The sequence below is a fragment of the Gnatocerus cornutus genome, chromosome 6, assembly GCF_029298725.1.
Source record: "Gnatocerus cornutus isolate USDA-ARS CGAHR chromosome 6, icGnaCorn1.1, whole genome shotgun sequence".
Taxonomy (NCBI): Eukaryota; Metazoa; Arthropoda; class Insecta; order Coleoptera; family Tenebrionidae; genus Gnatocerus; species Gnatocerus cornutus.
In genome coordinates this window covers 15,867,909-15,895,425 of record NC_142238.1, presented here as the reverse complement: position 1 = coordinate 15,895,425, position 27,517 = coordinate 15,867,909, and the positions used below count along the sequence as shown (strand labels likewise).

The 27,517-nt window shown below is 35.6% G+C and overlaps 4 protein-coding genes across 10 annotated transcripts in view; 2 read left to right on the top strand and 2 right to left on the bottom strand.

The window, feature by feature from the left end:
* Nucleotides 1-14,341, top strand: part of tyn (trynity) — a 35,199-nt gene extending 20,858 nt beyond the window's left edge. Inside the window, exons 2-11 of the mRNA XM_088039362.1 lie at nucleotides 7,839-7,902; nucleotides 8,703-9,094; nucleotides 9,142-9,625; nucleotides 9,671-9,796; nucleotides 12,688-12,863; nucleotides 12,914-13,047; nucleotides 13,096-13,235; nucleotides 13,283-13,509; nucleotides 13,556-13,745; nucleotides 13,791-14,341. Coding sequence (XP_087895488.1) covers nucleotides 7,839-7,902; nucleotides 8,703-9,094; nucleotides 9,142-9,625; nucleotides 9,671-9,796; nucleotides 12,688-12,863; nucleotides 12,914-13,047; nucleotides 13,096-13,235; nucleotides 13,283-13,509; nucleotides 13,556-13,745; nucleotides 13,791-13,942 — 2,085 coding nt within the window. The 3' untranslated portion in view covers nucleotides 13,943-14,341. The remainder of the gene's footprint in view (nucleotides 1-7,838; nucleotides 7,903-8,702; nucleotides 9,095-9,141; nucleotides 9,626-9,670; nucleotides 9,797-12,687; nucleotides 12,864-12,913; nucleotides 13,048-13,095; nucleotides 13,236-13,282; nucleotides 13,510-13,555; nucleotides 13,746-13,790) is intronic.
* Nucleotides 14,342-16,318: 1,977 nt separating this feature from the next.
* Nucleotides 16,319-17,999, bottom strand: Rrp4 (exosome complex component Rrp4). 3 transcript variants are annotated; one of them, XM_088040335.1, is made up of 6 exons: nucleotides 17,937-17,999; nucleotides 17,385-17,561; nucleotides 17,100-17,337; nucleotides 16,912-17,046; nucleotides 16,695-16,874; nucleotides 16,319-16,649 (listed from the first exon to the last, which is right to left on the bottom strand). In XM_088040335.1, the coding sequence occupies exons 2-6, from the start codon at nucleotides 17,507-17,509 to the stop codon at nucleotides 16,437-16,439; spliced, it is 891 nt and encodes a 296-aa protein (XP_087896461.1). In that variant the 5' UTR covers nucleotides 17,510-17,561; nucleotides 17,937-17,999; the 3' UTR covers nucleotides 16,319-16,436. The 3 variants fall into 3 exon arrangements, with proteins under 3 accessions (XP_087896461.1, XP_087896462.1, XP_087896460.1); XM_088040336.1 differs by having other exon boundaries at nucleotides 17,903-17,970; XM_088040334.1 differs by lacking the exon at nucleotides 17,937-17,999 and having other exon boundaries at nucleotides 17,385-17,715.
* Nucleotides 17,984-19,655, top strand: LOC148173396 (endoplasmic reticulum lectin 1). Of its 2 annotated transcripts, XM_088040333.1 has the most exons (3): nucleotides 17,984-18,077; nucleotides 18,126-18,490; nucleotides 18,534-19,655. In XM_088040333.1, the coding sequence occupies exons 2-3, from the start codon at nucleotides 18,153-18,155 to the stop codon at nucleotides 19,615-19,617; spliced, it is 1,422 nt and encodes a 473-aa protein (XP_087896459.1). In that variant the 5' UTR covers nucleotides 17,984-18,077; nucleotides 18,126-18,152; the 3' UTR covers nucleotides 19,618-19,655. The 2 variants fall into 2 exon arrangements, with proteins under 2 accessions (XP_087896459.1, XP_087896458.1); XM_088040332.1 differs by having other exon boundaries at nucleotides 18,008-18,490.
* On the bottom strand, nucleotides 19,628-26,538 carry LOC148173395 (choline transporter-like 2). Of its 4 annotated transcripts, none has more exons than XM_088040327.1 (13): nucleotides 26,164-26,538; nucleotides 25,175-25,222; nucleotides 22,515-22,637; nucleotides 22,304-22,467; nucleotides 22,093-22,258; nucleotides 21,824-22,002; nucleotides 21,253-21,418; nucleotides 20,991-21,207; nucleotides 20,780-20,945; nucleotides 20,613-20,736; nucleotides 20,117-20,562; nucleotides 19,853-20,072; nucleotides 19,628-19,806 (listed from the first exon to the last, which is right to left on the bottom strand). In XM_088040327.1, exons 2-13 carry the CDS (start codon nucleotides 25,203-25,205, stop codon nucleotides 19,709-19,711), a joined length of 2,100 nt encoding a protein of 699 aa, XP_087896453.1. In that variant the 5' UTR covers nucleotides 25,206-25,222; nucleotides 26,164-26,538; the 3' UTR covers nucleotides 19,628-19,708. The 4 variants fall into 4 exon arrangements, with proteins under 4 accessions (XP_087896453.1, XP_087896456.1, XP_087896454.1 ...); XM_088040330.1 differs by lacking the exon at nucleotides 21,824-22,002 and adding an exon at nucleotides 21,569-21,696 and having other exon boundaries at nucleotides 26,164-26,536; XM_088040328.1 differs by lacking the exon at nucleotides 26,164-26,538 and adding an exon at nucleotides 25,812-26,112.
* Nucleotides 26,539-27,517: the final 979 nt, after the last annotated feature.

The window sequence follows — 27,517 nt, the reverse complement described above, 5'->3', positions numbered from 1 at the left end:
GAAGAGGTTAGTACTTTTGACTTGCCTATTGCTTGCTCCAAATTTCCATTTTTTTGAGCAACAGGGATGGATTTGAGAAATTTTCATTTTCAAGACGAGCCAAAAATATCCAATATTTTCTATTCAAACCTGTAATTCTAGTAATTTTGATGCTAAAGCAATAAAACATGAAAATGTTACTACTTTTGACTTGTCTATCGTCTGTTCCAAATTTCAAATTTTTTAAGCAACAGAGACGGATTTTAGAAATTTTTATTTTCAAAACGAGCCGAAAATATCCAATATTTTCTATTCAAACCTGTAATTTTAATAATTTTGATGCTAAAGTAATGAAATTTGAAGAGGTTACTATTTTTGACTTGTCTATCGTCTGTTCCAAATTTAAAATTTTTTGAGCAACAGAGACGGATTTTAGAAATTTTTATTTTCAAGACGAGTCAAAAATATCCAATATTTTCTATTCAGACCTGTAATTTTAATATTTTTGATGCTAAAGCAATGAAATTTGAAGAGGTTAGTACTTTTGACTTGCCTATTGCTTGCTCCAAATTTCCATTTTTTTGAGCAACAGGGATGGATTTGAGAAATTTTCATTTTCAAGACGAGCCAAAAATATCCAATATTTTCTATTCAAACCTGTAATTCTAGTAATTTTGATGCTAAAGCAATAAAACATGAAAATGTTACTACTTTTGACTTGTCTATCGTCTGTTCCAAATTTCAAATTTTTTAAGCAACAGAGACGGATTTTAGAAATTTTTATTTTCAAAACGAGCCGAAAATATCCAATATTTTCTATTCAAACCTGTAATTTTAATAATTTTGATGCTAAAGTAATGAAATTTGAAGAGGTTACTATTTTTGACTTGTCTATCGTCTGTTCCAAATTTAAAATTTTTTGAGCAACAGAGACGGATTTTAGAAATTTTTATTTTCAAGACGAGTCAAAAATATCCAATATTTTCTATTCAGACCTGTAATTTTAATATTTTTGATGCTAAAGCAATGAAATTTGAAGAGGTTAGTACTTTTGACTTGCCTATTGCTTGCTCCAAATTTCCATTTTTTTGAGCAACAGGGATGGATTTGAGAAATTTTCATTTTCAAGACGAGCCAAAAATATCCAATATTTTCTATTCAAACCTGTAATTCTAGTAATTTTGATGCTAAAGCAATAAAACATGAAAATGTTACTACTTTTGACTTGTCTATCGTCTGTTCCAAATTTCAAATTTTTTAAGCAACAGAGACGGATTTTAGAAATTTTTATTTTCAAAACGAGCCGAAAATATCCAATATTTTCTATTCAAACCTGTAATTTTAATAATTTTGATGCTAAAGTAATGAAATTTGAAGAGGTTACTATTTTTGACTTGTCTATCGTCTGTTCCAAATTTAAAATTTTTTGAGCAACAGAGACGGATTTTAGAAATTTTTATTTTCAAGACGAGTCAAAAATATCCAATATTTTCTATTCAGACCTGTAATTTTTATATTTTTGATGCTAAAGCAATGAAATTTGAAGAGGTTAGTGCTTTTGACTTGCCTATTGCTTGCTCCAAATTTCAATTTTTTTGAGCAACAGGGATGGATTTGAGAAATTTTCATTTTAAAGACGAGCCAAAAATATCCAATATTTTCTATTCAAACCTGTAATTCTAGTAATTTTGATGCTAAAGCAATAAAACATGAAAATGTTACTACTTTTGACTTGTCTATCGTCTGTTCCAAATTTCAAATTTTTTAAGCAACAGAGACGGATTTTAGAAATTTTTATTTTCAAAACGAGCCAAAAATATCCAGTTGTTTCTATTCAGACCTGTAGTTTTAATAATTTTGATCCTAAAGCAATGAAATTTGGAGGTTACTACTTTTAACTCGTCTATTATCTGTTCCAAATTTCAAAATTTTTGAGCAACAGAGACGGATTTTAGAACTTTTCATTTTAAAGACGAGCTAATAATTTCCAATATTTTCCATTCGAACCTGTAATTTTAGTAATTTTGATGTTAAGGCAATGAAATTTGGAGAGGTTACTATTTTTGACTTGTCTATTGTCTATTCCAAATTTCAAATTTTTTGAGCTACAGGAACGGATTTTAGAAATCTTCATTTTAAAGACGAGCCAAAAATTTCCAATATTTTCCATTCGAACCTGTAATTTTAGTAATTTTGAGGCTAGAATAATGAAATTTAGAGAGAGTTCTACTTTTGACTTATTTATTGTTTGTCCCAAATCTCAAATTTTTTGAACAACAGGGACGGATTTTAGAAATTTTCAGTTTGAAGACGAGCCAAAAATTTCCAATATTTTTCATTCGCACGTGTAATTTTTGTAGTTTTGTTGCTAAGGTAATAAAATTTAGACACATTACTATTTTTGGTTTGTTTATCGTCTATACCAAAAATAAAATTTTTTGAGCAAAAGGGACGGCTTTTAGAAATTCTCATTTTTAAGACAAACTAAAAATTTACAATATTTTCCAATCGGTCCTATAATTTTGGTAGTTTTGACGGTAGGGCAAAAAAATTTAGAGAGACAACTTATGATTTGTTATCGTCTCTTAAAAATCTCAAATTTTTTGACAGCAGGGACGGATTTTAGAAATTTTCATTTTGAAGACGAGCCAAAAATTTCCAATATTTTTCATTCGCACGTGTAATTTTTGTAGTTTTGTTGCTAAGGTAATAAAATTTAGACACATTACTATTTTTGGTTTGTTTATCGTCTATACCAAAAATAAAATTTTTTGAGCAAAAGGGACGGCTTTTAGAAATTCTCATTTTTAAGACAAACTAAAAATTTACAATATTTTCCAATCGGTCCTATAATTTTGGTAGTTTTGACGGTAGGGCAAAAAAATTTAGAGAGACAACTTATGATTTGTTATCGTCTCTTAAAAATCTCAAATTTTTTGACAGCAGGGACGGATTTTAGAAATTTTCATTTTGAAGACGAGCCAAAAATTTCCAATATTTTTCATTCGCACGTGTAATTTTTGTAGTTTTGTTGCTAAGGTAATAAAATTTAGACACATTACTATTTTTGGTTTGTTTATCGTCTGTACCAAAAATAAAATTTTTTGAGCAAAAGGGACGGCTTTTAGAAATTCTCATTTTTAAGACAAACTAAAAATTTACAATATTTTCCAACCGGTCCTATAATTTTGGTAGTTTTGACGGTAGGGCAAAAAAATTTAGAGAGACAACTTATGATTTGTTATCGTCTCTTAAAAATCTCAAATTTTTTGAACAGCAGGGACGGATTTTAGAAATTTTCATTTTGAAGACGAGCCAAAAATTTCCAATATTTTTCATTCGCACGTGTAATTTTTGTAGTTTTGTTGCTATGGTAATAAAATTTAGACACATTACTTTTGTTTATCGTCTGTACCAAAAATAAAATTTTTTGAGCAACAGGGACGGATTTTAGAAATTTTCATTTTCAAGACGAGCCAAAAATTTGTAATATTTTTCATTCGGACGTGTCATTTTAGTAGCTTTGATGCTATGGTAATGAAATTTGGAGACATTAATATTTTTAATTTGTTTGTTGTCTGCCCCAAATCTCACATTTTTAGAGCAACAGAGGCAGATTTTAGAAATTTTCATTTGCAAAACGGGCCAAAAATGTCCAATATTTTCTATTCAGACCTGTAATTTTAGTAATTTTGATGTTAGAGCAATGAAATTTGGAGAGGCTACTATCTTTGACTTTTTCATTGTTTGTCCTAAATCTCAAATTTCTTAAGCAACAGGGTCGGATTTTAGAAATTTTTATTTTTAAGACGAGCCAAAAATATTCAAAATTTTCTATTCAGACCTGTAATATTAATAATTTTGATGCTAGGGTAATGAAATTTGGAGACATTACTAACTTTGACTTGTTTATTGTATAGACCAAGTCTTAAATTGTTTAAGCAACAGTGACGGATTTTAGCAATTTTCATTTTTAAGACAAGCCAAAATTTTCCAATATTATAATTTTGGTATAATTTCGAATAATCGAACTGTCAAGAAAGCGAAAGTGATAGAAACCGGTGAGGAATGTGAGCTAAAAATGGAGATGACAAGAAGATAGCAACACATTTTTGATGCACGAGTGCACTTTGGCTACTCTACGAATGTTGAGCGTTCACACTTGGAAAATCTGCAGGTTTTTGTTACTTGTTGGTCGTAAAGCAAACTTCATTAACATGGAATATCGACTTCTTGGAATATTGAACGCATCGCTGATTTATAGCCGCGTTTAGTATAATGCATGCTTGCAAAAGCGACGTAAACATCTACATTTAGAAGCAAATACTCCAAAGACTTGCAATCGTTCGTTTTATTATAGTGCATACCACAAAGCAGATCACTGATATTACAAAATTGATTGCACACAAACAAGGAAACGTGAAGCGGCACACTGTAATTTTCGTTTTTCCGTATTGAATAAACCTACAAATTTACTTGAGTCGCTAAGTAGTTTCATAAGCCAGATGCTCCCTCCTCACACCAATGGTTTTCAATTACGCAATACCACACACCACCGGCAAAAAACTCGTAAATAAGGCGGCGTTTAGAATAAATTCAAAATGTAAATCTCCAGTCGTAAAGCAAGAGAGAATAAGCGGCGTTTATGGAAGTGCGCGGTCAAAGGTTGCAATGGGCATGTATAGTTTCTTGATGATTGCAAGGGCAATGCACTTGGATGAACAGCGAAAATCCACCGGCGCACTGCTACGAATTTTTATGCTTCACTGGAAGACAATGAATCGACTAGGTATTTGAACTTTTCTAACAGACAGCTGGAGTGTGAAAATTGACGAGGTCACCAACAGCCAACATGGAGAAACAAGAATATGAAGAAACGTGAGAACGCTCTCTAATAAAACTCAAATCAAGCAGGATATTCAAGAACTGGCTTAACTGTCGACCGCATCTCATTTCCACCAATAACTGTAATGTTTATTTGGTGGATGCGCCGGGCCACCTCACAGACCACCAACGTCCATTTCGATTAACGTTAATTGGCCAGAAGTTTGAACCTTTGCGATTGTAGCCTCAGATCTCTCTTGGGTTAAGTTTAATTCTTCGCTCGATCGAATATGAAATTGAATTTGAACATAATTTATCTTTCGTCGTGGTAAAAATGGGGAAAAGAGGCGTGAAATTTGCATGTACGAACTAATGACTGGATGGTTGTAAATGCTTTTTCAAAGTTAATTTATAGCGATCCGTGTCGTGAAGTCGTTAGAGAATAGATGATGAATTTCCATATTAAATCAGCGAACGGGCGCCTCCAAGTAGCTGTCGAGTGGTCATCTATTACGTGCAAACATGCAACGTTTCTACTGTTAATGAGCGAGATATTTTAGGTCGTTTTCCCACAGAAGACGCTTCAACTGCATGTCAAGTCCTCCTTCGCTTATAACGTTTTTTTGCGAAACAAAACGAGTTTTTCGAAATTTTCATTTGCAAAACGAGCCAAAAACATCCAATAATATTTATTCGAAGCTGCAATTTTAGTAATTTTAATGTTAGGGCAATGAAATTTGGAGAGGTTACAATTTTTGACTTGTCTATTATCTGTTCCAAATTTCAAATTTTTGGCGCAACAGGGACAGATTTTAGAATTTTTCATTTGCAAAACGAGAAAAAATTTTCAAATATTTTCCATTCCTACCTGTAATTTCAGTAATTTTGAAGTTAGGGCAATGAAATTTGGAGATGTTACTATTTTTAACCGGTTTATTGTCTGTGCCAAATTGCAAATTTTTTGAGCAACAGAGACGAATTTTACAAATTTTCATTTTGAACACGAGCCAAAAATTTACAATATTTTCCATTCGAACCTGTAATTCTAGTAATTTTGATGTTAGGGCAACGAAATTTGGAGAAAATACTATTTTCAACTCGTCTGTTTCAAATTTCAAATCTTTTGAACAACTGGGACAGATTTTAGAAATTTTCATTTGCAAAACGAGCCAAAAATATCTAACATTTTTAATTCAAACCTGTAATTTTAATAATTTTAATGGTAAAGCAATGAAATTTGGAGAGGTTACTAGTTTTAACTTGCCTATTATCTGTTTCAAATTTAATTTTTTTTTGAGCAACAAGGACGGATTTTAGAAATTTTTATTTTCAAGGCTAGTCAAAAATTTACAATATTTTCCATTCGAATCTGTAATTATAGTAATTTTGATGTTAGGACAACGAATTTTGGAGAAAATACAATTTTTGACTTTTCTATTGTCTGTTCCAAATTTCAAATTTTTTGCGCTACAGGGACGGATTTTAGAATTTTTCATTTGCAAAACGAGCCAAAAATTTCAAATATTTTCCATTCCTACCTGTAATTTCAGTAATTTTGAAGTTAGGGCAATGAAATTTGGAGATGTTACTATTTTTAACTGGTTTATTGTCTGTGCCAAATTGCAAATTTTTTGAGCAACAGAGACGAATTTTACAAATTTTCATTTTGAACACGAGCCAAAAATTTACAATATTTTCCATTCGAACCTGTAATTCTAGTAATTTTGATGTTAGGGCAACGAAATTTGGAGAAAATACTATTTTCGACTCGTCTATTGTCTGTTTCAAATTTCAAATTTTTTGAACTGGGACAGATTTTAGAAATTTTCATTTGCAAAACGAGCCAAAAATATCCAACATTTTTAATTCAAACCTGTAATTTTAATAATTTTAATGGTAAAGCAATGAAATTTGGAGAGGTTACTAGTTTTGACTTGCCTATTATTTGTTTCAAATTTAATTTTTTTTGAGCAACAGGGACGGATTTTAGAAATTTTTATTTTCAAGACTAGTCAAAAATTTACAATATTTTCCATTCGAATCTGTAATTATAGTAATTTTGATGTTAGGACAACGAATTTTGGAGAAAATACTATTTTTGACTTTTCTATTGTCTGTTCCAAATTTCAAATTTTTTGCGCTACAGGGACGGATTTTAGAATTTTTCATTTGCAAAACGAGCCAAAAATTTCAAATATTTTCCATTCCTACCTGTAATTTCAGTAATTTTGAAGTTAGGGCAATGAAATTTGGAGATGTTACTATTTTTGACTTGTCTATTGTCTATTCCAAATTTCAAATTTTTTGAGCTACAGGGACGGATTTTAGAAATCTTCATTTTAAAGACGAGCCAAAAATTTCCAATATTTTCCATTTGAACCTGTAATTTTAGTAATTTTGAGGCTAGAATAATGAAATTTGGAGAGAGTACTATTTTTGACTTGTTTATTGTTTGTTCCAAATTTCATATTTATTGAGCTGCAGGGACGGATTTTAGAACTTTTCATTTTAAAGATGAGCTAATAATTTCCAATATTTTCCATTCGAACCTGTAATTTTAGTAATTTTGATGTTAAGGCAATGAAATTTGGAGAGGTTACTATTTTTGACTTGCCTATTATCTGTTTCAAATTTAATTTTTTTTGAGCAACAGGGTATAGTAATTTTGATGTTAGGACAACGAATTTTGGAGAAAATACTATTTTTGACTTTTCTATTGTCTGTTCCAAATTTCAAATTTTTTGAGCAACAGGGACGGATTTTAGAAATTTTCATTTTAAAAATGAGCCAAAAATTTCCAATATTTTCAATTCGGACCTGTAATTTTGCTAGTTTTGAGGCTAGAGCAATGAAATTTGGAGAGAGTACTATTTTAGTTTATTGTTTGTCCCAAATCTCAAATTTTTTTAACAACAGGGACGGATTTTAGAAATTTTCATTTGCAAAACTGTCCAAAAATATCCAACATTTTCTATTCAAACCTGTACCGTTTCCCGCATTTTAAGTAGTTGTCAACCTGCTTGTCTTTGTTCCAGATGATGCACTGCAGCCTTGCAATCACCGTGCTTCTAGTCTTTGCCAACACGTATGGAAGTTTAGGTAAGTGCTTTCATTTCCATCGCCCAAGCGGAACTTGTACCAACGGTTCTTTGAGGTTTACCATTGTTTTTTTTCCAACTTGTGTCCAAATTACTGTCGAAACACCGCACCGTTATCATAGTGGTCCTTCACGGACATTAACTAAATTAAGTCGTGGCGGAGTTGCAACCGAAACGAGCCCGATTGAAGAAAAACTAATAACTTAACGACAAGTAAATTAATCTCCGGTTCAACTCCACAAACACCGTGTCAGAAGTTCTGAACAAAGCTCAGACCCATGTTTCTGTTTGTCTTCCTCAAACTTCCCTTGTCGGCGTCAAACTTGCATCCTCTCAAATAACAATGAAAGGAACTTTATTTTATTGAGAGAAGTACATGAAATTCAATAAAATTTTATTCCGGACATGTTTGCATGATAAAATGACACAATTCCGCATCGATCTCGCATTTCTTTATCTTTTGGCTCGCTTTATATCCGCAAATGGTTGCTGGCAGTGCGCCAACTCAAAAACTGCACTTAATTCCGAACTAAATGAAGAGCGAAAAAAACAAATTGTGGGGCAAAGGTAGGGCTTATCTCAAGGACGCGCGAAGACAAAGTTAACGCGGAAGACGCTCAGGATGTTCGAAAGATTAATACCCTCATTTATCGTGTTCGCTCCATTAGTAAAGATATCAAAATTCATAAGCCCATCAGCTAAAATAAATAGCTTCCTTCGTGTTATGACCATCGCGGTATTTATGAAGGAAGCCATTGCGATTAATTCGTGGCATCCTGCTCAACTTTCTTGTTCTTGCAGCGCGAATAGCCTTCGAGAAACTCACCGACTTTGACTACCGCGGCACCACTTACTACACCGTAAAGAACCTCAGCTTGTACGAATGCCAAGGATGGTGTCGCGAAGAGCCCGACTGCCAAGCTGCGGCTTTCAGTTTCGTAGTGAATCCTCTCATCCCAATTCAAGAGACTTTGTGCCAACTTCAGAATGAAACCTCCGCCAATAACCCCTCAGCAACTCAACAAAGATCTGTCAATATGTACTACATGACAAAACTCCAACTTAGATCCGAGAATGTTTGTCTGAGACCTTGGGCCTTTGAACGCATCCCCAATAAAATGATCAGAGGGTTGGACAACGCGCTCATTTACACCTCCACGAAGGAAGCTTGTCTCTCGGCGTGCCTCAACGAGGTAAATTAATAAAAAAAACTCTTCTGGGATTGATTGTTTTATTGCAGCACCGCTTCACTTGTCGCTCGGTGGAGTACAACTACGTTACCCTCCAGTGCCAACTCAGCGACTCTGATAGACGCACCACCGGACAATTCGTGCAGTTTGTGGACGCCCAAGGCGTCGACTACTTCGAGAATTTATGTCTGAAGAACAACCAAGCGTGCAAAACCAACCGTGTCTTCCAGACGCCCAGAATTGGGGTCGCTGATGACAAAGTCGCGCAATACGCGAGTCTACACTATTACACCGATAAGGAACTCCAAGTCACCAGCGAAGCTGCCTGTCGTTTAGCCTGTGAGATCGAGAACGAGTTCTTGTGCCGCTCGTTTTTGTACAAGGGACCCCCGCAAGGGGCCCAATACAATTGCCAGTTGTTCCATCTAGATCACAAGACTTTGCCCGATGGCCCCAGCACGTATCTCAACGCGGAACGACCTTTGATCGACAACGGCGAGCGGATTGGAACCTACTTTGAGAACGTCTGCGAGAGTAAGTCGGGTTTTAGGTAAAACAGCGCTACAAGTGAGATTTTAGAGTCTGGACCTTCTGGAGCGCCGTCGGACAACACCCTGCCAGTGGTCTTCGAGGCCACGGAAGATCCCAGTTTGAATTTGACCCGCAGCGATATTAACTGCGACAAAACCGGGACGTGCTATGATGGTATGGAGGTTAACATAAAACTCTTTAACCCATTAAGGCCCGATACCAAATTTTTTTTTCACAAATTTTAATTTAAATACCTGAGTGATTCTACATAAAAATCTTGAAAAAAATGTTTGTCTTCTATATTTTCTAAGCTGTCCTTTATATAGGACAATGGGCGGATTAATATAGAAACGTTCATTAAATAAATAGATGTCATATATTTTACTGACCAATATAACATGATTCAAAATCTTCTATGCTGGGTTCGACATCACATTTCTAACTTTTTTTTTTCATAATTTTTGCCCTCACTCCTTATGTTATGTGCAACCCTTTGAATGTGTAAATGTGAATGAGTTTGAACTTCATAGTATCGCAACAATTGTTTGAAAATGAAAAATGACGAAAAATTTATGGGACGGATTTTAGAAATTTTCATTTTGAAGACGAGCCAAAAATTTCCAATATTATCCATTCGAACCTGTAATTTTAGTAATTTTGATGTTAAGGCAATGAAATTTGGAGAGGTTACTATTTTTAACTTGTCTATTGTCTCTTCCAAATTTCAAATTTTTTGAGCTACAGGGACGGATTTTAGAAATCTTCATTTTAAAAACGAGCCAAAAATTTCCAATATTTTCCATTCGAGCCTGTAATTTTAGTAATTTTGATGTTAAGGCAATGAAATTTGGAAAGGTTACTATTTTTGACTTGTCTATTGTCTATTCCAAATTTCAAATTTTTTGAGCTGCAGGGACGGATTTTAGAAATCTTCATTTTAAATACGAGCCAAAAATTTCCAATATTTTCCATTCGAACCTGTAATTTTTGTAATTTTGAGGCTAGAATAATGAAATTTGGAGAGAGTACTATTTTTGACTTGTTTATTGTTTGTTCCAAATTTCATATTTATTGAGCTACAGGGACGGATTTTAGAACTTTTCATTTTAAAGACGAGCTAATAATTTCCAATATTTTCCATTCGAACCTGTAATTTTAGTAATTTTGATGTTAAGGCAATGAAATTTGGAAAGGTTACTATTTTTGACTTGTCTATTGTCTATTCCAAATTTCAAATTTTTTGAGCTGCAGGGACGGATTTTAGAAATCTTCATTTTAAATACGAGCCAAAAATTTCCAATATTTTCCATTCGAACCTGTAATTTTTGTAATTTTGAGGCTAGAATAATGAAATTTGGAGAGAGTACTATTTTTGACTTGTTTATTGTTTGTTCCAAATTTCATATTTATTGAGCTACAGGGACTGATTTTAGAACTTTTCATTTTAAAGACGAGCTAATAATTTCCAATATTTTCCATTCGAACCTGTAATTTTAGTAATTTTGATGTTAAGGCAATGAAATTTGGAGAGGTTACTATTTTTGACTTGTCTATTGTCTATTCCAAATTTCAAATTTTTTGCGCTGCAGGGACGGATTTTAGAAATCTTCATTTTAAAGACGAGCCAAAAATTTCCAATATTTTCCATTCGAACCTGTAATTTTAGTCATTTTGAGGCTAGAATAATGAAATTTGGAGAGAGTACTATTTTTGACTTGTTTATTGTTTGTTCCAAATTTCATATTTATTGAGCTACAGGGACGGATTTTAGAACTTTTCATTTTAAAGACGAGCTAATAATTTCCAATATTTTCCATTCGAACCTGTAATTTTAGTAATTTTGAGGCTAGAATAATGAAATTTGGAGAGAGTACTATTTTTGACTTGTTTATTGTTTGTTCCAAATTTCATATTTATTGAGCTACAGGGACGGATTTTAGAACTTTTCATTTTAAAGACGAGCTAATAATTTCCAATATTTTCCATTCGAACCTGTAATTTTAGTAATTTTGAGGCTAGAATAATGAAATTTGGAGAGAGTACTATTTTTGACTTGTTTATTGTTTGTTCCAAATTTCATATTTATTGAGCTACAGGGACGGATTTTAGAACTTTTCATTTTAAAGACGAGCTAATAATTTCCAATATTTTCCATTCGAACCTGTAATTTTAGTAATTTTGATGTTAGAGCAAAGAAATTTGGAAAGATCACTATCTTTGCGTTGTCTATTGCCAGTCCCAAATTTCAAATTTTTTGAGCAAGATGGATTTTAGAAATTTTCATTTTAAAGACGAGCCAAAAATTTCCAATATTTTCCATTCGAACCTGTAATTTTAGTAATTTTGAGGCTAGAATAATGAAATTTGGAGAGAGTACTATTTTTGACTTGTTTATTGTTTGTTCCAAATTTCATATTTATTGAGCTACAGGGACGGATTTTAGAACTTTTCATTTTAAAGATGAGCTAATAATTTCCAATATTTTCCATTCGAACCTGTAATTTTAGTAATTTTGATGTTAAGGCAATGAAATTTGGAGAGAGTACTATTTTTGACTTGTTTATTGTTTGTTCCAAATTTCATGTTTATTGAGCTGCAGGGACGGATTTTAGAACTTTTCATTTTAAAGACGAGCCAAAAATTTCCAATATTTTCCATTCGAACCTGTAACTTTAGTAATTTTGAGGCTAGAATAATGAAATTTGGAGAGAGTACTATTTTTGACTTGTTTATTGTTTGTTCCAAATTTCATATTTATTGAGCTACAGGGACGGATTTTAGAACTTTTCATTTTAAAGACGAGCTAATAATTTCCAATATTTTCCATTCGAACCTGTAATTTTAGTAATTTTGATGTTAAGGCAATGAAATTTGGAGAGGTTACTATTTTTGACTTGTCCATTGTCTATTCTAAATTTCAAATTTTTTGAGCTACAGGGACGGATTTTAAATCTTCATTTTAAAGACGAGCCAAAAATATCCAATATTTTCTATTCCGACCTGTAACGGCTGTCCTATTATAGGACACTGGGCGGTAATGAGTTAACTCAAAGAATAATTTTCAGTGTCGGTCAACTGCAAGGACACGAAGATTGCCGTCCAAGTCCGCACTAACAAGCCTTTCAACGGAAGAATTTACGCCCTCGGTCGCTCGGAAACTTGTAATGTTGATGTTCTCAACAGCGATCTCTTCAGACTCGATCTGACGATGACCGGACAAGATTGTAATACTCAGTCGGTGGTACGTAACAACAGCGTTCAAGTGTGCAGTAATGACGCAGATTTTTGCAGACTGGTGTTTATAGCAACACTGTCGTTTTACAACATCACAGTGTGGTTATGACCAAAGCCGACAAGATATACAAAGTTAAATGCACATATGACATGTCGTCGAAGAACATCACCTTCGGAATGATGCCTATTAGGTAAGGTGAAGACTTTAACGACTCAATTTCCAACTTTATTGTTTGCAGAGACCCAGAGATGATCAGCATCACGTCTGCTCCTGAAGCACCGCCACCAAGAATCCGCATCTTGGACAGCCGCTTGCGCGAAGTGGAAACTGTGCGAATCGGAGACAAACTCACCTTTAGAATCGAGATTCCAGAAGACAGTAAGGAGTTGATGTCACCAAACCCCACGTTCCAACTCTGTTTTTAGCTCCGTACGGCATTTTCGCCCGCAGTTGCGTCGCCATGGCCAAAGACTCGAAGAGCACTTTCCAGATCATCGACGACGAGGGTTGTCCAGTTGACCCCAGCATCTTCCCTGCTTTTACCCCCGACGGCAACGCTCTCCAGTCTGTTTACGAGGCTTTCAGATTCACGGAATCGTACGGAGTCATCTTCCAATGTAACGTCAAATATTGTCTTGGACCTTGCGAACCCGTGAGTTCTTTGTTTGTTGAGACTCTCGTGACTGTTTTCTCCACAGGCTGTGTGCGAATGGGGCCGTGATTCTATAGAGTCTTGGGGCAGGAGAAAGAGATCCGTGAGCAACGCCACCGATGAAGAAAAAGAAGAAGACATGACGCTCAGCCAGGAGATTCTCGTGTTGGACTTTGGCGACGAAAAACAATCGGAATTCTTCAAGAGCGACCTCTCCAGCGCCGAGTTTGGAAAAGGTAGTTTCAGGGAGTCGCTGGAAGGTCTTCATGGGTTTGTTTCAGATAAAACCGTCACTATTATAGAACCGTGTCCGACCAAAACTTCTGTTTTGGCCCTCGGCGTTACTTGTGCCTTATTAGTTCTACTCTACATCAGCACTCTGTTTTGCTACTACATGAAGAAGTGGTTAACTCCGGGAAAACACATCGCTTAAGTGTTCAGAGACACTGTGTGTTTAGATTAAGAACGTTTGATCTTTCTGTTGAGTTGACAAGTGATAGAGTTAACTCGAGATGAGATTTCAAATGATGGGACTGTCCCAGACTCAAGCAATTATAACTCTTAAGGATTTTCGGGGAGGTGTCGGTTCTGGTGATGGAAGCTTTGAGTAATTTTACCGTTGCAAAAAATTAGGTTTTGATCTCTACTGACTATTGCACTGACTCTCGTTCCTACAACGAATTTTGTGACGGTAATGGCTAAACTGTCTAATACTCTGCCTTTTATTTATATTATTTATTTTCGTGTATATATCTGAATTTAGGCTAAGATTATTTATACCACTTATGTAACACGTTCTCAGTCGTATTTTAATAGACAATTTTTACAGTAATTCGTTACTTTATTCTCCCCAATAAAACCTGAATTAGGGATTCTCCAACTTACTTAATCGATCCCTAGAAAATCTTTAGACGCCATGAATTTTATTTGACTGACTCTAAACTTAATTTTTCCTGCAGAGAATTTTTCTACAATTAAGTAGTTAGGGTAGCAAATGTCCACCCAAGGTCACAAGAAATCTTGAAATTTTCTTTGTGTATTTCGTTCCTGTTCCATATGTTGCAATAGTGAAGTTGGTTATATGAATAGCGTTTTAGAGTAAAAAAAATGATCGTGTAAGTTCTGTCAAAATTAATGTCAAACTTCAATTTGTTACTGTTTTTAAACAGCATGGAACATTTAATTTACTTGGACCCCCTCGCACTAATTAATTAATTAGGTAGCCTTAATACTCAGCAAATTTCGTGTCAAAATAGCAAATGTCAAATTCTGGGAAACAATGTTGCCAATCTTCTCAATTCAAAATTTTCAAAGCTAATTTATCAAAATTCCAACTTTAAATACAACCAGAGATCTGTCCACTGTTTTATTAAAAACTCCTTCAGATGCTTTACATTCCCGGATTTTCACGATATTAATTTTTTCACGAAAAATGACAATTTGCAAAAGTTTTATTAATATCCTGGCGCCTCCACCATTTTTGAGTAAATTTTATTTTATATTTTCTTTATTTTTTTTTATTTTTGTCACATTTTAAAGAGAAAAATCCCTACATTTTTTTGTTTTTTGTATGAAAGACCAGTTTAAGAACACGCCCTAATCAATTACGTAATTGTAATGCATAACAATTTTTCTGTCAAAATTGGCAAATGTCAAATTCTGGAGGATAATGATGTATGTTGTAGGCTTATTTTGTTACAAACTGTAACCATAATACACAACAAATTTCATGTCAAATGTCAAATTCTGGGCGACAATGATGCCAACCTTGTCATATTAAAAACTTCAAAGCTGATTTGTCAAAATTTCAACTTTACATAAGAAATGTAGTCCACTCTCTCATTAAAAACTCTTTCAAATCCTTTATGTTCCCAGATTTTCACAATTTTTTTCCATTTTTTTACAAAAAAGTACAGATTTTAAAAAGCTTTATTATTATCCTGGCGCCTCCACCATTTTACATTAGTTTGGTAACACTTTTATTAAATTTTTCACATTTTATCAAGAAAAATCCCCAGAAATTTCATTTCACTTGGAGTTTAAGTGCTCGCACTAATTAATTACTTGGTTGTGATGCATAGCAATTTTCATGTCAAAATAGACAAATACCAAATTCCGGTGGATAATGTTAAAGCTAATTTCTCAAGGTCACAAAAAATGTTTGTGTACTCCGTTTCTGTTGCATATGTTGCAATGGCAAAGTTGTATGAATTGGATTTTAGAGTAAAAAAGACGATCGAGTAAGTACTGTCAAAATTAATGTCAAAATTCAATTTGTTACCGCTTTTAAACAGCATGAAAAATTTAATTTACTTAGACCTTCTTGCATTAATTAATTGATTATGTTGCCTTAATACACAGTAAATTTCATGTTAAAATAGCAAATGTCAAATTTTCGGGAACAATGTTGCCAATCCTGTCAACTTAAAATTTCCAAAGCTAATTTATCAAGAGTCCAACATTAAGAAAAAAATAACTGTCCACCTAGACTGACTGTCGAATTTAAAATGCCATTGCTTGTCATTTGCTTGTGGAACTATTTATTATATCAAATATTTTCTCAGAATCAATAAATATTTTGTAAAACAGCTTTGAACACTTACAGTTAAAGAATTAAATTTCTAGATTCCCCTAGATTTGTTCGATAATTAAAAAAATCTCCTCTTCCCTCCAATACTTCAAAATTCGGGGAAAATCCCTAGATTTGGCAACACTGGAGTGGGGGGGAGGCGAGAAAAAAGTACCAAATTTTAATAGTGCACCGATTTGTTCCTATAACGAATTTTGTGACGGTAATGGCTACACTGTCTAATCCTCTGCCTTTTATTTATATTATTTATACCACTTAAGTAACACGTTCTCAGTCGTATTTTAATAGACAATTTTTACAGTAATTCGTTACTTTGTTCTCCCCAATAAAACCCGAATTAGGGATTCTCCAACATGCTCAGACGATCCTGGGTCAAAATAGCGATATCTACCATGGCCTCAGGTACCAACAACTCCACCACCTCGTATTTCTGAGACTCCTCAAACGCGTAGAGAATGCTGGTATCATAGAGCATCATTTTGCTTTGAGTTAGAGCTAAAATACAGTTTCTCAAACGCGCCATTGTTTCCCTTTCCGGTTTGGAGATAACCTACAAGTTATTTTGAGAAAAATAAACAATAAAAACTGATCCCACCTCTTCCAAATTTTGAACGAAACCTCCGACACTCTCATCAGCATTGCTAGCAGTTGGATAGATCCAAATAAAGCCGTTATTTCCCAGAATGATACTCACGCCCACATACAAGTTGTGGAAATGAGTCTTGCTGCGTTTTATCAACGAAGGAAAAACTTTAACTAAAATCCCTTGAGACAACTGAGAGACAATTAAAACTACGTTAAAACAAACTTACTTTTCCATATTTTAAACTCCTGGTGTGCAGAGACAAGGAGCCGTCGGAAAACACACTTTGCACCTCTGCACTGATGAGGTCACCCTCTTGAAGATACTGCCTCATCATGTGCTCATCCTCTGCAGATCTGCGTCTCTATTGACCGAGAAATCAACCTCAGGAACTCTTACAATAAAACTCGGTCTCACCAATTCTCCTCCTGGTAAGTTCACTGCAGACAACAACAGCACCGAATCTAAGCGTGAATTGGTGTCAACTTTCCACCGCTTTTGTTGCACTTCGGTAATCCGCCCCACAACCACGTCGCCGACTTCTCCATTGTAGCGACTCTTCAGAGGGCGGATGGAAATTAAATTGTTTACTTGTTCTTTCACTCCGGCGACGGACGACTTCAAGTAACCTTCTTCTTCGTACGTTCCATGGCCCCTGTGGACAGAATTGGGGTTGGAATTCAAAAAAAGGGGACAACTAACCGCATAAATTCGTTTTGTTCGGTGATAACTTGTCCGGGTGTGAAGATCTTGGGAACTCTTCTGTTAACGGCAATGGAGGCATTAACGCGATTTGCGGCGAGTCTTATGTGGATTTTCTGCGGCATTTCGGGCAAGAAGAAATCACTTTTTGAGGTTAAGACACGGCATGTTTACAATCTGTCAGACAAACGTCAAAAAAATAGAGACTTCATCTTACTCCTCATTTATTTTGAATACCGCATTTCAAGGTCATAATTTGTGAAAGGTGTGGAGCTCTACGGCAAATTTGAGAAGATTTATCCCTTGAATTGAACATAAACGAGTACTGGAACACCCAAAGACCTGTTCGTGATTGTTTTCAATACATAAATCCTCTTAAATTTGTCGTAAAGCTCCACAACTGTCACAAATTATGACCTAGAAATGCGGTATTCAAAATAAATAAGCAGTAGTAACATTGGCACTAAAGAACAAAATTAAACTTGTTGTAAAAATATAAATAAACAAACTCATTTTACCAAAAATACGTTTTTTTAAACTGCATTATCTTACATTAAAATTGGTTTATTGTCGAGTGAATTTTTTTTTTTATTTTAGTTTAACAAGTAAAATATGGTGTTTTTCCCCCCGTTGTGTTGGCTGCTTCAACGCTGTCTTGTCGCCCCTACTCTCGGTTTGTTTTTCTGTCAAAAAGTAAGGTTACCTGTCACGTCATTATAAAGTTTTATCTTTCGTTCCTAGTTTCCCTGACGTGGTATGATAACTTAGATGTGTACCTGTGGACACTATGCCAATTGTGGTGTAAAAATGTACAATTTAATACTTCTTTTCCCCCTTTTGGTGTGGAGTCATGACATTAAAGGCTTCGACGACACCGTCCTGTTCGATATTGACTGGCCTGGCGATAATACAGAGAACATAGACTTTAGCAATGCCGAAGACTTGATAGTTACTACCGCTCACCAAGAAAAATACCGTTGTATCTTACCCAACATCCAAGAAAAAGAGGATGATGGTGAGGAAAAATACGAGGGCCCCACGGCTTTAGAGCTCATTTCTCCCCTTTTTACCCAGTCGTCGTGTACTTATCGTCTGGAGTCTTACTGGTAAGCCACCCTTAAACTAACACATCTCCAGAGGTGCTTTCAGGACTTATGAAGTTTGCCACGGCCGTTTTATCCGCCAGTACCATGAAGACCGCGAAGGTAAGAAAGTTAAACTACAAGAATACACTTTGGGGCGATGGGACGAAAAACTCTACGACAAAATGCTAACAGAGGCGAAGGAAACGGACAAAGACAAAAACGCTTTAATCCCAGTGAAAAAAATCGACAATGTGAATCTCCCCTACGTGGAAATTCTCATGGGAAACGGCACTCAGTGCGATCTAAACCAGAACAAACCTCGCCAAACTCGAGTTTTGTACGTTTGTTACGTCCACGGTAAACACGAGGTTTACTCTCTGAAAGAAACTTCGACTTGTCAGTACGAAATAATCATTTTATCGCCGCTGGTTTGCTCGCATCCTCGCTACAAACCCAAAGAAACCGGTGAGAATAAAATTAATTGCATCCCGTTGGACGACAGCCCCCAGCGTCCCTACAATCTCCTCAAAATGAAAGTAGAGAGCATGAAACTGCGGCGCAAATCCGATTTAGATCGGATTAAAATCGAGTTCGTACCACCACCGGATTTCTCGGAGAAAGAAGAGAGCGCCACTAAACCTCCAGAGAGTAAACCCATGGATACATCCCCAGTGGAAAGCTTCCTCGCGGGTAAAAACTGTCTCACTGGGGGTACCGGGTGGTGGAGGTACGAATTCTGTTACGGGAAATCCGTGGAACAGTACCATATTGAGAAGGACGGCTCTAAAATAACGATCAGATTGGGGACTTTCAACAGGAAGAAACATTTAGATTGGATCGAGCAACATCCGCATAAAAGACCGAAGCCGTTGGCGCAAAGAACGCAATTGTCGCATTTGTACTCTGATGGGACAGTTTGCGATAAAACGGGGAAGCCGAGACAGACTGAGGTCAAATTAAAGTGTCTGGAGGACACTTCCAATTTAAACACTGTTAGTTTGTACTTGTTGGAGCCGCGGTACTGCGAGTATATTTTGGGGGTTGAGTCCCCCCTTGTTTGCGATATTTTGTCGAGGGCTGACGAAAGCGGACTCATTGATGTGGTGGAGGACGAGGGCGAAGCCCCCACTGTTAATATTAGGTTGTGAATGTACAAAGTTGTGGTAATAAAATGTTTAAAAATAAATTATACGACTACATGTTTGATAATATCACAGAACTTAAGCGGATTATAACAGTCTATTCCCTTTTGTTTTTCTTTCCGAATATTTTCATTAGGTTTTTTGACATGTAGTAAGGCTTCTCACTTGAGCCGTCGTTGCGCTCGCAGTCTTCCACTGAAATCAAAGAAGTTAAGTGAAGAAACTCCTCGTAAAAACTTACAGAAACACAAGAATAAAGTGTCGACGGCCATGCTGTAGACATTGAAGAACATAGTAGCGACAAAGAACGTGATAATCATGATGACTATAACCGGAACTATGTTATAATTCAGTCCGGAATTATCAAACCCTGTTATATCCGTCGCGAAGAAGAGGTACGCAAGAGCACCCACTCCCACCGTTATAAACAGTTTCCCCAAAAAGAACAAGAAGTCGGTGACCTGCAAAACAACATCACAACTTGTTTTTCGCAACATTTCCTCACTTTATCCAACACGAAGACACGAACAATGTTCCTCATCAACAACATGAAGGCGTCTTTAGCGCTACCACAGAAGTTCTTCCCATGGATCGCACACATAATGTACGCATTTCTGTTGATGAACTTGAGGAACTTCTCCAAGCACCAGAAGAAGCACTTGCAGCAGCATAAAATCGCTTTGGTTATCTCGTTGTCGTACTTCTTGAGCTTCTGATCGACGTACTCCAAACCGATGCGGATGATTCTACAGATGGTGATGATAAAAGAACCAAAAGCGAGAGTGCCGATGTGGAAACGCAGAGTTCTTCCTGTGGCATCCAGAACGGCGAAGAAAGGGAGATTATCGCGGTTCCACGTCCAGTACCAAGTGGCGAAAACGGAAGCTAAGATCATCTGGCCAAGGGCCGACGCGAAGAACGTCCCCCACAGGAAACCAACCACGTTAAACGCTAAAGAAATTTTGAAATTAGACAACGCGGATGTAGAAGAAGTTTCTCACCTTGGAGGTACGGATACAGAGGTGGATTCTTCATTGTTATAAACTTGCAAGTGATGTTGACACACATGCTAAGACAGGGTTTAGCTTGTTCCGTGAAATCCTTAGGAACACATTCATCGCCGTTCTAAAATAATGGTTAGTTAAAATTTCTTCAGAAGAGTGTTTACCTTGTAGCCCACACAGTCGCAGTTTTCAGCTCCTCGAATTTTGTACACCGAGTCTCCGATTGTTGCAAGATATAGAGCCACACAAATGGTGAAGGCAGTGATGGCAATCTGGAGCACCCAGGGAAAGATCGGGAAGAACAACACAGAGAAAACTGAGCTCACAGCTCTACAAAATCACATGAATTTTTATCAAAAAGCGAGGGAAACTTACTTGCTGCCTTCTCTCACCAGCGCAATAGCCAGAAGAATTCTCTTTCTTAAGAAAATCAGAATGAGGAGGACTATCGCAAGTAGCACTGAGGCGATAATCAGTAGAACTAACCACGTGTCTTTCTTGGTGGCGTACGATTCAAACACGTTGGAGCTCTGGTCGTCCGGAATTGGATTGTTCTTCAGCTCAATGTACTTCTTGGTTGAGAAGTAAACAGCTGGAAGAAACTGTGAAGTTAGGAGAAGTGTGTTGGGACTCTTACCAGCAATCAATAAGGCTAAGACTCCGAATAAGCTCAACCAGACCATGGGAGCGGCCAACCATCTCATTATTGTTATATAAATAAAACAGATTAAGACTGCAACTCCAATTCCAATGAGGATTTTCCACCACGATTTTATGAGATCGTCGACTACATTCTGTCCGACCTACAAGAGTGTTGTTAGAATTCGATCGCTTCAGGGAAAGAAGTGCATGCTTTGATGATATGTACGTGGATGATAACGAATGATATCAAAATTACCAACAGTCACAAAGAGTGAAACAAAAAGTTACAACACAGCCCACACAAATCCTACCTGCTCTGCTTTAGTCAGTGCTTTAAGATGCTTAACACTGTCAAGCAGTTGGTCAACAGTCGTGTTAAGATCACTGGCGATATTATTAAACAATTCTTTGTTTATCACTGGTACACATCTTTTTTCAACTGTAAATAACAATGACTTTCAGTTTGTTAAAGACAAGAGTCTCGAAATGACCAGCTTGGGTCCAGTTATACGCGAAAGTTAGTTCATGGTGATGGGCAATGTGAAAATACTATTCTAAGAAAGTACCTGTTGCCATTTCTCATTGTCTGTGTAATTGCCAATGGTATTTTGGACGAACAACGAGATCCACATTACAAACTTATTTAAATGTTTTTTTATTTGCGAGATCTCGTCAATGGTACGTTGCCCAATTTGTCCATTTAAAGAGTTACGATCGTCGATGTTGTACAAACATCTGTTTAAAACTGGATAAAGCTGTTAAAAGTCTTAAGAGATGAAGAGGCAAAACGGAATTTTGCCTCTCCAAAAACTGGAGTTGTAACGACGGATCTTACATGATTCGCTTCCCAAGTACCATGGAGCACATTCGTTATTTTTAACCTTCTCTGCAGCATCGGATGGACTTGTTGGAACGACATCATAATTACAAATTAGTTTATCATAATCTCCTTTGGTAACATCAAATTTATAATAATCCGTCGGACACTTCTCGACACACACCTGAAACAAAGCGTCACAACAAGTTTCTTCTTCCTTTTTACTTACTTGAGGCGTCGGACAACCAGTGAAAGGCACGAAAGGTCCAAAACACTTTCTGAGATCAAAAAAGAACAAGTACGGTTTGTCTTTGACTTGTTCATCAAGACCGCATCGACTACCATAGGAGTCTTTGGGTACCAAGAGGACGTTCGGATCGCCGCTGGAAAAAGCTACAATTTCTGTCGTACCATTGTTATAAGAACACGGGAATACAAACCGTAGATTGCGATTCCGGCCCAACATCCTATGAAAATAAGAAAGAGAAGGAGACAGATGACGTCGGTGCAGGAGCGACTTTTCAAAGGGCCATCGAAGTCAGGGTCGTACGGTATGGGTTCCCCTGGAAAAAAATTGCAAAATTGGGCCGATCTTAACGAATCTCACGTTTTTGGATTCTACATTTTCTAGAGTAGAATGAGCCGAGAAAAACGATGGTGAAAACCGTTTCTCAAATTTTGTATTGACCGATTTTAACGAATAGCGTAAATTTACTCCAAAAATAAACGAGATGTCGATATCAGAACTTTGCCATAGTTTTAGTCATGAATTTCGCGAAAAACTCCAACTTTCGACTAATCTAAGAACGGTTTCTTAGCTAAAAAATCGCGAGAAAAACGATTTCGAAAACAGTTTCTTTATATTGGCCGCAATTCCGGAGATATCGAGCAAAATCTTTTCCGGAGCGCAAAAATTTTGGTCCTCTGGCGTTAACCCAAAATTTCAAACGGCTCTAATTCAGTTATTTGTTGACTGATAATAAAAACAAGCGTGGTTTTGGATCGAGCGCGAAATTCTACGTAAAATGAGCCCACATGCAGGAGTGCAGGAGCAGCATGGGTTTCCCTGGGAAAATAATAAGAAAGAGCGCATTGTCGGGCCCTGCGGTAAACCGAATTGGCTATATCCGGCTATAGATAAAAAGTGAGTCAAGCGAATTATGTGGCTGTTATCGGGAATGATAAAAAATAAGGTTATTTCTATTACGTGATTATAATGACGATTTGAATTGCGAAAATGTGAATTTTATTAGTTTATTACAGTGTGGACTTGAGGGTGAAAATGTCTTTTACTTACAAGAGTCGTATTCGTCGTACCGAGTCATTTCCAGCACTCACTTCTACGCCGATAGTCGCGTACAACTAACAAAATATTACCTTCTACAAGGTTACCGATTATTTGTGTTGACGCTGCTAATTATCTCGTTCATCACAGAAAAATAAACTGACACCATTTAACACAGAATCGTTGTTAACAACAAAGAAAAAAATGATAATAGAATCGGTGCCCATGACCTTATATGTGTGAATATTCCAAATAGTACCTTTTTTAGAATTTAGAACTAAAATAGAATTAGGTTTCGTTCAGATTCGTCGGTTAGATCATCCGCGAAAAAAACGGTTTTCTTTGTATTATTATTAAACACAATTACACAAACCCATTTATTGCGGCATCTGCTGGTTTCTTTACAACCCGTTTTATAAATATTTATTTAAAATTTCGTTCTGATTTTACAACCGTCTCGAATATTAATAAAATGTTTTGCTTGGGAACAGAGGCGGATTTAGAAGGGGGACAAAATTGCAAGAAAATTTCGAAGCAAAATCAAAATCTAAACGGCGTCTAAGAGATCGGAATAAATACAAGGAAAATCTAAAATCGATTCCTTGGAATTTTTCTTGAATTCGCTAAAATACCCAAAAGAATCTACGTAGAATTATTAGGCAAAATCTAAAGAGAAACTAGAAGGTATCCAAAAGTAATTTAAGATCTGGTGAAACCGGACGTGAATATAGATTGAATCGAAGAAGAAAATCAGAAGAAAATACAACCCGAATAAAGTGCAAAGATTTTAACCACAATATCAGACACCTCTATAGATAATAATTCTGGAAAAAATTAAATTCTAATGGGAATTACTGCTTTTAAAACCATTTTCAAAAGTGCCTAAATTCTACCAAACTTAATAAAATAATGAAAAAGTTACCTGAAGTACAAAAAATCCGCAATGTCGGCAAAGAAATAAATTCAGTTTTACCACTTTTTATAACTTTAGGTTCATCACAATACTTTTGACAAACCACTGCCAAAGAATACAAAAATCTAACTCAAAATAATCCAAATTTGAACATTTTGGCACTGTTAAACGTACATTATTCCACCACGATTATTGCTCAACTGACGGGAATTCCGAAAAGACATTTTTTGCCACTCGTTCATTAGCGTTTTTCGATGTCTAATGGGCAAGTGGCAAAAAGTGTTTTCATCGGAGTTCCCGTCAGATGAGCAATCAATAATCGTGGAGCTGAAAATTTAAGAAAATTAAAAAATAATTATAATGTAGACCAACCAGAGGAAATTGAAATTGATTTATTAGAATTAGGGATTCTAAGAATAATCTCAAAAAAAAGATAAAGTATAGACAGCCCAGGGAAAATTCTACAAAAATCTAAAAAGACGCAAAAAAAATGAAAATGCGGGTAGACCTAAAAGGAAAACCTTGAAAATCCAAACAGAGCCGAGACACCAATATTAATACATTAGTGTCCCTTTTAAAGTACCGACTAATTTCTCCTCAATCCGCCCCTGTTTGGAAAACTCTGTAAAATTTCAAAATCCTCATTATCAACCTCTTACTCGCCCATTTAGATCCCAATCAATATTTCACAAAGAAATTTAATTACAATTTTCAATGGCAGCTAATGGAACAGAACATTTTACCATTTTCTACCAGTGCGCAACAATTTTTTCTATGAAGTGGAGTAATCTCACATATTTATTACGAAGAAATCAATAATATTTTTCACGGGAATTAAACGATAACTAAGGAAATTGTCACAAAATAATTAGAACAAAGTGAAAGCGTTTAATTAAACTTACCAACATCGATAGGAACTTTGCTTTTGGCCATCTTGAGTCACGATGAACCTGTTTCAAACACACCGTTAATTGTAGAGAAAATATTTAGAAGTGGTTGTAAATGGCAACGATAAGATAAAAAAGGAAAAGCTTGCTGTTTTAATCCCGGATGACGATAAAGTGCTTAAATATACTGTCTCTTTATTGTTAGAAAGAATTTTTTTTGTCTCCTTAACTGAGTCACCGCTCCTGAAGTTAATATTAATTGTAAAATATTTGTTTAAACTGAAAAAGATAGTGGATATAAATATATTTTGTTGTAATACTGTTTACCGCGCGATATCGTTGTAGATTAAAACGAGATTTGGTCGTGAACAATTGCGATATTAAAATAACATTCATATGGGGTTTTCCGGAATCAATCATTAGATTGCTGGTCAAATACTGCTTCATGGATTGATTAATTAACAGTTTTACTATCACAACTAATTAGACGATCATTTTTAACAACAAAACTAATTGATAAGTAGTATCAAAACTCCTTATAAGTGAACCATCTTTGTGATTTATCTATTGCAAAATACTTGAATCAGTGCGTGATAGATAAAGAATGTTAAAAATTGTAAAGAACGTGCTTTCACTTTTGCGTTATAATAACCTGAAGACCTAGAACTTCGTCCGACTTCCGCTACGATCCACACGTGATATTTTTGATCTCGACACGAACCATATAATTGAAGAACTTAAAACAACGCCTGCCATTGTTCTGTAAATTTGAAGTTGCCAGTTAAATTTAAAGTCTAATTAAAACCTCATTAACGACACTGCACTAAATACCAACACTTTATGATATTAAATTGTAAGGTCACCGAAACACTTTACTGCACTTTAGAAAAATGCATTTGCAAGCACAATTATTACGATTTCGACACCTACACAACTCATAAATTTGATTAACAGGAATGATAAGAAAATTAAAGTTTGTCCGAACTGGCTCACTTCCAACTTACCATTCGAACTATCTCATCTCATCAACACGTTACGACAATTTTCCTATTTTTGTTGTACACCCACTAGGTACTAACATCACTGTCGGCACTCAATTGTGATTAAAGCGACCAGAAACTGGAGACACACCGCTTTGTTTACAACAACTTTCAACGGAGGAATAAATAAATTCTCCGGCCTTGAAATGTAATTAACAAGCACAATAAAACCATTTGGGGGCTTTTGTGTGCAAGTTTGGACTGACCGAGGTTTCTACTCATTGACGATTTTCACTTTCGGATGACGAATTTGCGGTGGTTTACCAACAATGCGGTTTTTAGAGAGTGAAAACGGTTTGCGACAAAAAGGGGCACGGCGTCGCGACGCCGGGGACGATCTTGACTAGACAAGTCGTCTGCGCCGACTAAAAATAGGAAAAGTTTTGTGTTTTCTACTTTGATGGGATGCAATGTCGCGCGGTCTGCAAGGAGGATCCTCGGGAGTGGTCATCGAACTCTCAAAGGCCATATAGACTGAGTTTGATAAAAACGTAAAATTTTTACCGGGACAGGAAATTTTACTCCTTTTACAAAAGAATGATACAGTAGACTTCCGATAATTTGATATTCAAGGGACCTGGTAAAAAGTTCAAAATATAGTGTGATTCAAATAATCGAGGGAAAGAGAATAGTTATAAGTAACAAACCAATCAGAGAAAAGAGCGTAAAATCCATTAACTCCACTTTAAAGAAATATCGTAAAACTTATGTTTTGTAAGCTATGAATTCTTCTGGTGAAACAGATTTATGGTACGATGAAACTTCCAAGAACCCTTTATTAACCCAAACAGTAACCTCTCCAAATTTCATTGCCCTAACATCAAAATTACTAAAATTGCAGAGCCGAATATTAAATATTGTGAATTTTTGGCTCGTCTTGAAATTGAAAATTTCTAAAATCCGTTCCTGTAGCTCAAAAAATTTGAAATTTGAAAAAAACAATAGGCAAGTCAAAAATAGTAACCTCCCCAAATTTCATTGCCCTAACATCAAAATTACTAAAAATAAAAAATATTAGATATTTTTGGCTCGTCTTAAAAATAAAAATTTTTAAAATCCGTCTCTGCTACTCAAAAATTTGGAATTTGAAACAAACAATAGGCAAGTCAAAAATAGTAACCTCCCCAAATTTCATTGCCCTAACATCAAAATTACTAAAATTACAGGGTCGAATATTAAATATTTTGAATTTTTGGCTCGTTTTGAAAATAAAAATTTCTAAAATCTGTACCTGTAGCTCAAAAAATTTGAAATTTGAAACAAACAATAGGCAAGTCAAAAATAGTAACCTCCCCAAATTTCATTGCCCTAACATCAA

Excerpts from the sequence above, each read along its gene's own strand:
- Rrp4 (XM_088040335.1), bottom strand. The coding sequence starts at position 17,509 with ATGCCGCAGAAAATCCACATAAGACTCGCCGCAAATCGCGTTAATGCC. Across the intron at positions 17,338-17,384 it reads GAACAAAACGAATTTATGCG|GGGCCATGGAACGTACGAAG; the intron begins GTTAGTTGTCCC and ends TTCTGTCCACAG. Across the intron at positions 16,650-16,694 it reads TCGTTCAAAATTTGGAAGAG|GTTATCTCCAAACCGGAAAG; the intron begins GTGGGATCAGTT and ends AATAACTTGTAG.
- LOC148173396 (XM_088040333.1), top strand. The coding sequence starts at position 18,153 with ATGTGTACCTGTGGACACTATGCCAATTGTGGTGTAAAAATGTACAAT. Across the intron at positions 18,491-18,533 it reads TATCGTCTGGAGTCTTACTG|GACTTATGAAGTTTGCCACG; the intron begins GTAAGCCACCCT and ends AGGTGCTTTCAG.
- LOC148173395 (XM_088040327.1), bottom strand. The coding sequence starts at position 25,205 with ATGGCCAAAAGCAAAGTTCCTATCGATGTTG. Across the intron at positions 22,638-25,174 it reads CAAAGTTCCTATCGATGTTG|GGGAACCCATACCGTACGAC; the intron begins GTAAGTTTAATT and ends ATTTTTTTCCAG. Across the intron at positions 22,259-22,303 it reads CTGGTTGTCCGACGCCTCAA|GTGTGTGTCGAGAAGTGTCC; the intron begins GTAAGTAAAAAG and ends GCTTTGTTTCAG.